Raw genomic sequence first — 8714 nt, 5'->3', positions numbered from 1 at the left:
AAACATAATACATGTGGAATCTTGAACTGCGCTTTTCTAGGCTAAGACCACATTTGTTTGGGTCATAGCTACAAATTCTCAGATTATATACCACTTTTCGTGAATTAAGAGTGTGTGGTATTTTTTTCTCACGTTGCAACGCAAGGGTCTTTTTGCTAGTAACAACTAAAATTGCGACCTCGCGTCAACTAAAGTTGTCATGTAAAAATGTTCGGGATGAAATGCTTAAAATCCGAACGTTCGGATTTTATCGGGGTCCTAGAAAAATCATGTGCTCTATCTAAAACACATTTTGGGCCGAGAGGCCGCCGCAGTTGTGTTTTATTCTTGGGCCGAAGATGCGGGAGACACGGAGCAGACGGCAGAGTGTCCCTATTTCTCAAAAAAAAAAAAAAAGACAGCAGAGTGTCCCCCTTCCTCCACCATCTCGTACGCGCCGCCGCCGCCGTCGCCGCCGCCGTCGTCCCGTGCGTCGCCGCAATCCCCGTCGCGCTTTGAGGTGTGAGGTTTGTCGCCCTGCTCCCCTCTCCTTCTCCTAACCTTCGGCTCGAGGAAGGGGTCCGGGAGGACCACATCTCATCAAAACCCTAAGCGAACAAATTCCATTCGCAGCAGGAGCAGCCCGGCCACCGGGGTGCGGGATGGAGAAGAGGAAGAAGGCGGAGGAGGACGAGGAGCAGAAGCAGCCGCCGGCGGCGGAGAGCCCCTGGGGGGGCGACCTGCTCCCAGAGATCCTCCGGGAGATCCTGTCGCGGGTGCCGTACCGGTCGCTGTGCCGCTTCAGGTGCGTGTCCACCGCATGGCTGGCGCTCTGCTCCGACCCGGCCGTCCGCAGGAGGTCGCCGCAGACGCTCTCCGGCTTCTTCTGCTACTCCCAGCACGACGTCGGCGGCGGCCAGCGCCGCGACGCCCTCGGCTTCCTCAACCTGTCCGGGTGGGGCCGGCCGCTGGTCGACGACCCCTCCCTCCGCTTCGTGCGCGTGCGCGGCTACTGCGACGTCACGCCCCTGCACTGCTGCGGCGGCATCCTCCTCTGCTACTGCGAGAAGGCGGCCATGAGCGACGACGGCAACTACGTCGTGTGCAACCCCGCCACCAAGGAGGTCTGGGCCGTGCTGCCCGTGCCCCGAAACAAGATCATGACGCGCCTCAACACCGCCCGCCTCTGCTTCGACCCCGCCGCCCCCAGCCGATTCGTGGTGTTCGTGTTCGTGCAAAGCTTTCGTGGGATTCAGACCGTGGAGGCCTATGCCTCGGACACCGGGCGGTGGACCTCCATGCGGAGCGAGTGGAGCCCCAAGACCCTCCTCCTCGGCGAGGATTCAGAATGCGTCTTCTTGAACGGCACTTTGCATCTGGTCGACGCCGACCATTCTGATGCCGATTTTGACTGGGAGGGGAACCTGATTCGCTGGATGGTGACTGTGGACATGGAGGGTAAAACATGGAGGAAGATCCGGTTGCCGGATTCCATCTATAATGGTTTCATCGGGCAGTCGCAAGGACGCCTATACGCAACGCATGTTGAAACTGAAGGTAGATGCCGGCTATCCGTTTGGGTTCTTGAGGATTATGCCAGCGGACAATGGACCCTCAAGTGTACCGCCAGCATTTTAGAAATGCTAGGAAGGCCTCACCATGAGCCCGGCGAACACTACACGCTGATCGCGATCCATCCAGAGTGCAGTTTGATCTTCCTAGTAGGCGCAGCGAGCCGTGAAAAAACACTCATGTCGTACGATATGGATACCAGTAAACTGAGTATTATCTGCACTCTCGGAGACCGCCAGCCACGAAGATTTCAGCCATACGTTCCCTGTTTTGCGGAGAAGCCTCGGTAAATTTTGGAGCAGCTTCATGTTGGCTGAGACGGCATGCCTCCAGTGACTTCATGAGAATCAAATGTCGGTATGGTCCAGATTTCCTTGGTTCAGGGTGGTGGATTGGATAAATCCTCTTTCTATCCATTTGTTTAGCGAAGTAACTGTAACTTGTTATCCATCACTATCCACTTATTTAGTTCAAGTAACTGTAACTTGTTATCCATCACAGTTCAATTATAGACATCATCCTTCTCTGATGCGTTTGAAAGTAGTGTGCTCTCATATGCTATTTGAAATGGATATCTCCTTTTGTCGTCTCATTTAATACCATGGAATCCTGCATCAAATTGTTCAAGTTCTTGTACATACAAACTGGGAGATTCCTTCAGCGAAATCTGTTTGCATGGTGACAAATAATACCAGCACGTGCTAGTCTGAGAACAGAATTGTATTTTATTTGCTTTTTATGGGAAGATAATAGCACAACTCATCCAGTGATACCACTGTTCGTAGTGAAGATTGGTTATGTAATGCCACACAGGTTCATTGTTCATCACCAGCACTCTTAACACCCTACAGTGTCCTTGTTCTGAGTAAATTGTCCATGGCCATTTTAGTTCTGCAAGTAATTCCTGACTGGACTGTCATACCACTGTCATATGCTGTGGCTTGTATGTAGTTCATGAATCAGGACCATGTCCTTGCAAAAAAAAAGGAGAATCAGCAGCATTCATAAACTTCGATGCAGCTACTAGGATTTTTTTTTGGTAAAGGTATGCTTGCAATTGCATAGTGATAACAGAAAGATCTACTCCCTCCGTTCCGAATTACTTGTCTTAGATTTGTCTAGATACGGATGTATCTAGCACTAAAATGAGTCTAGATACATCTTTATCTAGACAAATTTTCAAGACAAGTAATTCGGAACGGAGGGAGTATCATCCAGGAAGTGACTTCAACATGACAGTTCTTGCTCAACCTAGTAAGTGTTTCTAACTTCAACGAAATTTAGTGGCGGGGTCTTTCCTGCAGTCACATGTTCAAACATTTACAGCAAAATAAAGAAACGACAATTATATTAAACCAGAATTTAATAGTATGATGCAAGCATGGCATACCGCGTTATTCCTCCATTTATTCACATCATATATGTACATTTTAGCACGGTCATATTGAAGCCATTTGTAAACACTGAGGAATGCTGTTTTAAAATAAATAAAAACTAAGGAAATCATTGACACGGCAATGACACTGGGACAGAGAGATGCTACCTTTTGCATCATTTGTAACATTAGCCTCAATTCATTTGTTCACCCGAGCATTCAACACATGGGTACAATTATTCTATTCTATCACACAACAGGCTCCTTGTAATGCTACACTTTTTAAACACAACAGGCTCCTTGTAATTCGGAACGGAGGGAGTAGTTCACTGAGTAACAATAGAGAATAGACTTAGCAAACCTGCTTGATTTCCTTAAGAAGAGCTTCCACCTTGAAACTTACGTTTGCACGTGTGCCAGTAACTCCATTAGTGCTTATCTGAATAGCAAATATTACGGCAACTTAGCTAGTAGCCTATCATGTAGCTGTTTATGTTCAAACAGGTTCAGTAGAATCACAAATGCTCAACCTCAACAATGTCGAGTGGATTCATAAAGCCAAATGGAGAAGTGATAGAGCATGACCAAAAAATATCTCTGTCTTTGTTAACAGTAGTGTGCATTTCATCATATTTTTCAGTTTAGCAATTAGCACAGCTAGCAGCAGGATACATGTCAGCAGTCAGCACAGAAGCATGTCAAGCTAGGCCTCTGTTGAAGAGAAAAAAGCATGACTGGACAGAAGCATGACCAAGGCATCTCAGTCTTTGTAAACAGTAGTGCGTTTCTTAAGTTTATGAAGTTAACTTCAGATGATAAATTCTCTCAACAAAATTTGAAATGATAAGCTACTGTGCTCTCCTTATAAGTTTTATACAACTGCAGAGAAGACGGGCTGAACTTGATGCTGGTGACGAGGCAAGCTTTTTTGATCAGTACAACCTGTTTCCCTTTTGTTTGTCCTCAGACTAGAATCTCATAAAAATCTACTGATTGGTATTGCAGAAAATTAGAGAGTTGATATCAGTTTTAGACCAAAGGAAGGATGAATCAATTGAACGCACATTTAAAGGAGTTGCAAGGCACTTCCGTGAAGTGTTCTCTGAACTAGTGCAAGGTGGCCACGGATACTTGGTTTATGATGAAGAAAATTAGCAAGTAGCCTGTCATGTAACTGGTTATGCTCAAACAGGTTGAGTAGAATCACAAACCTCAACAATGTCAACTGAATTCCATTTGTTTACGATTCACAAAGCCAGATGGAGAAGTAACAGAGCATAACCAAGGCATCTCAGTCTTTGTAAACAGTAGTGTACATGTCATCATATATTGTTTTATAGAGATCTTTTATATATTCATGCATATATTGTCTGTCTAGCTGGGTGCATGCCCACCAATGCCTTGTGTGTTCATTGAGCTAAATCACACACATGGTATACAGCTGCTGCTGAGCTGAGGACATCCATCCGAATCTTTGCTGCTGCTTTCCTTAAGTTGTGTTGTAGGCGTGGTCCGGCATCCGGCGGACGCCCAGTTCATAGCGGCGGAGCTCAAGAACAGGGTGAGCTACATCAAGGTGGCGGACAAGATCGCGCAAGAACAGGGCGAGCGAGCAACATCAAACGTGGTGTCCAAGGAGCAGGCCATGGACTTGATCGAGCATGACCAGACGCACAACCCCAGCTGAGGCCGACCGAGGCTCTGCCCAGATCATAAGTATTTGTATCTAGGAGTAGTTGGAACTGAAGTTGATGCAACATGTCTAGTCTAGGGTACATTTTGGTAGGAATATGCTACTAGAAATGTGTGTGCAAGACGACCATTTCAGTTTCAGTTTCGTCAGTATGTGTGAGCATGACCTTTGATCCTACACAACATGTTTCAGTCTTATCAATATGCTACATGTTGTGTAGGATCGAGAACAACACTGCAAACCAAGATAATATTATGAACGCAACATCCATAACGTTTAATTGCACCACCTCTTTCCTAAACCCTAGATGTAAGATTGAACCTCTTACATTTAGGAACAAAGGGTGTAGCATATAGTACTTCCTGGTGGCATCATGGAACCATTTTGTTTTTGCTGAAATTATGTGATTTGTATTTTTTTCCAGAGTAATTTTTTTTGAGAAACTTTTTCCGGAGCAATTTTTATTTTTTTTGAGTCTAAACACAATCGACTTTATTGATTATAAAGGTTCATAGGAATACAATGTAGATCCGGCGGATTAAGGAGCCACACGTGGCGTCCTAAAGAAAGGCCCAGAGTATGTTTTGCGAGGCTATGTGCCTCAAGATTAGTTTCTCTTCCTTCGAAGATGAAGGAACAGCGAGAGAACTGCTGAGATGTAAGATTGATCTCCTTAATAATGTCAGAGGGTAGCCCATCTATATTTCCGTGGATATCTTTAATCACACCTTAACAGTCTGAAGCTATCTGTATGTCTTCAAGTGATAAGTCAAGAGCAAGTGCAAGCGCTTCTCGACAAGCCAAAGCCTCCAATGATGTTGGGTCAGTCACACCCCGAAGAGTCTAGATATTTCCCAGTGGAATCCTTGCAAACTGTGCTGTAATTAAGAGCCTAGGAAAACAAAAAAACATCTTTTCAGAGCCCATGAAAAGGGAATGTGCTCTAAAGCACAATTTCGGCCGAGAGTTTGCTGCAATTGTGTGGTTTGGTCCTTGGGCCGAGGTGCAGGAGACACGGAGCAGATTGCGTTCTCTCAGTGTGAGGCTGAGAGCGAAGTTCCCCTTCTGGTTTCGACAGCTCGCCTCCATACGCACCGCCGCCGCCGCCATGTCTGTCGTCGCCATCCCCGTCGCGCTTTGAGGCAACAATATTTGCAGCAAAGTTTAGTGCAAAATCTTTGTAACATGATGTTCAATTGTAGCATAATCTTTGTGAGGCCACCACTTTCTCTTTCTTTTATTACCGATGAAAGTATGGGGCCTGCATTTTGGCTCAAGTAACTAATTAAGTGCCTAGAAAAACATTTATTTTTTGAGCTTAGAAAATCATGTGCTCTATCTATCTAAGGCACATTTTGGGCCGAGAGGCCGCCACAATTGTGTTTTATCCTTGGGCCGAGGCGGGGGAAACACGGAGCAGAGTCTTTTTTTTTCTAGTGAGAGCAGCTCGCCTCCGCCATCTCTGCCGCCGTCGCCGTCGTCCCGTGCGTCGCCGCCATCCCCGTCGCGCTTTGAGGTGTGAGGTTTGTCGCCCTCCTCCCCTCTCCTTCTCCTCACCTTTGGTTCGACGAAGCGCATCTCATCAAAACCCTAAGCGCCTCTGCCATTCGCAGCACCCCCTTGGGATGGAGAAGAGGAAGGAGGAGGAGGAGAATCCGCCGGCAGCGGAGAGCCTCTGGGGCGACCTGCTCTCGGAGATCCTGTCGAGGGTGCCGTACCGGTCGCTCTGCCGCTTCAGGTGCGTGTCCACCGCATGGCTGACGCTCTGCTCCGACCCGGTCGTCCGCAGGAGGTCGCCGCAGACGCTCTCCGGCTTCTTTTGCTACTCCCAAGTGGATGTCGGCGACGGCTGGCGCCACTACGGCGTCAGCTTCCTCAGCCTGTCCGCAGTGGCGAAGCTAGAAATTTTGTGAAGCCTGGGCAAACTTGAGCCTAAGTATAAAATAGCTCCAAACATCTGAGTTTGGTCCAAGGAGGGTGAGGGGGGGGGGGGGGGGGGGGGGGCAGAGGCCCCCTCGGCGTCAACATAGCTCCGCTAGTGAAATATGAAGTCAAAATATAAGCCTAGTAGTCGTGCAAATGTAATTTTTAAGTAAACTATTATATAACATATTAATGTTCAGTTTCATCGAACAAAATAAAGTTGAGACTTAGACAACATAAGTCTTAGAATGAGACCATGCATAGGACCAAATCCCATAGGTCTCGGGGTCCCATCCATCCTTCTACTATCGGTTTCCGGGTGTGAGCCAGATGTTGAGCTTGGATTTGAATATTGCTTTGACCACCATGTTGCTAGAAAATTATAGTCATCCAAATTAGCTTCCAAACGTCCTAGAAAACATTACAAGATAAAAAAGAAGGATTTGTAGTGCAAATAAAGTACGTGTTGTGACTTGTGAGCATGTTCAAAGTAAAGAACTTTAGAGAATAGAGACGGTCAGATAAAACATACCAATAATATGCTAAAGAAAATCACGAGGGAAAATTCTTGTGGTAAGTGTGAGTGCTTGCTCTACTAACCAAAATTTACCATCTATGAAATTCAGTAATTTCAAAATTGAAGTTAACATGTAACTATCTAAAACAAATCCATAAACCAAAGACTAGACTTTTGAGGCCGTGATCATCACCTGAGGTCAATTTCTCATCGGCTGACCTCAAAATTTAAGCCCTAAATCTACCAATTTCCAAATCAGTTAGTAGTCTTATCTGATCATCATAAAGAGGATGAGACGACGAGTTGTCAAGGATGTAAGCCGTTCCTGAAAATGGATTTGCTCTGCCCAGCACATCCTCTGCACCAAGGCCTGCCTCCGCTTGTCGCCAATCTGTCTCACAATACATACAAACAGACAGCTAAAGTGCAGACAAGGGTTGTGATTACTCGTGTTCCTCTCAAGTAATTATTCTAGAAGAAGCAAACTTAGCACCCCATGACTGTTGAACATTATGCTTGATATAGCCAAGTTTTTTTAAAAAAAAGTACAAGTGTGAAAAAATAACTTACATAATATTCTGCTTCATTATTACAAAAACATCATTAAGTTTGTATTAACTTAAATTTGCCACTATGATTGTCAATAAAATAAAATAGTAATAATTTCACCAGAAGAGATCTTAGCTGCAAATTCTCCATGTATATTATCATGCTTTTCGAAGCAAGTCGCCTCACATTTTACTTCAAGAAATTAAATTATCATGTTTAACAAATAAATAAATTTTGTCGCGTTTGGCGACTTTTTCTCTTATGCATCAGAGATCTTATGGCTAACAGAATTAAATCTAAGTAATATTTTTGGTATGCACAAGATCAGATTTGAGAGGTATGAGCCTAGACAGTACTAGGTATTAGGATGTTTTGGGTCTAATTAATAGGTATTAGGTGGTGTTAGATAGTGCTAACCTAGCCCCCCCCCCCCCCCCCCCCCCGCCGCCCCCCTCCCTTCCCTCCCCCCTCGCTGCCGCCGGGCAAGCCCGGGGCGGCGCCAAGGAAGGTGGCGGCGAGGCCCTCGCTGCTCTGCTGCTGCAGGGGGCTGCGTGCTCCGGGGCGGCGGCCCTGGTCGGAGTGGTGTCACCGGCCTTCGGCAGGCGGTGGCACGGGTGTGGACTGGCGACCTCGGCGATGTGGATGGCGGGCGAACCGGAGGTCGAGAGCCAGGGCGTGCCGGCAATTGCGGCGCCAGATCTGGCCGCCCCTGCATCTCCGGTCTCTAGTTGAGCCTTGCCACAGCCAGATCTGGTCTGCTTCGTCGTGGGGCGCAGGTTCTCGTGTCGTTGCGGAGTGGTTGGCGGGGATGTGAAGACCGGGAGAAATCCCAGGCCGGCCTTGCTGGTCTCGACGGCGGTGATGCCCGAGGGCGCCGTTCCCCTCCTTGGAGGCGCCGCCAGGGTATGTTCCTCTCCCCCCTCCCCCTCCTTGTCTCCCGGGAGAAATCCTCATCTTTGATGGGCGGTGGCAGCGCCCTTGGCGTCGCGCCCTTCCTGAAGGCGCCGCTTTTGGGAGCTAGGTGGGCGTGGGGTTTCTTCGAGATTTGTTTCATGTGCAGCGGCGGCGGTTGCTGACCTCCCACGACGACGCGGTCTTCCTAAGTG

At 47.3% G+C, this 8714-nt stretch overlaps 1 protein-coding gene across 2 annotated transcripts; it reads left to right on the top strand.

Moving 5' to 3' along the window:
* The first annotated feature begins 374 nt into the window (after positions 1-374).
* On the top strand, positions 375-2080 carry LOC123149086 (F-box protein At5g07610). 2 transcript variants are annotated; one of them, XM_044568621.1, is made up of 2 exons: positions 375-506; positions 613-2080. In XM_044568621.1, the coding sequence occupies exon 2, from the start codon at positions 642-644 to the stop codon at positions 1839-1841; it is 1200 nt and encodes a 399-aa protein (XP_044424556.1). In that variant the 5' UTR covers positions 375-506; positions 613-641; the 3' UTR covers positions 1842-2080. The 2 variants fall into 2 exon arrangements, with proteins under 2 accessions (XP_044424556.1, XP_044424565.1); XM_044568630.1 differs by having other exon boundaries at positions 383-499.
* The last annotated feature ends 6634 nt before the right edge of the window (positions 2081-8714 follow it).

This window comes from Triticum aestivum, chromosome 1B (genome assembly GCF_018294505.1).
Source record: "Triticum aestivum cultivar Chinese Spring chromosome 1B, IWGSC CS RefSeq v2.1, whole genome shotgun sequence".
Classification (NCBI taxonomy): Eukaryota; Viridiplantae; Streptophyta; class Magnoliopsida; order Poales; family Poaceae; genus Triticum; species Triticum aestivum.
Note: the sequence above shows the minus strand (reverse complement) of the source record. Positions and strands in the feature narration are given on the sequence as shown.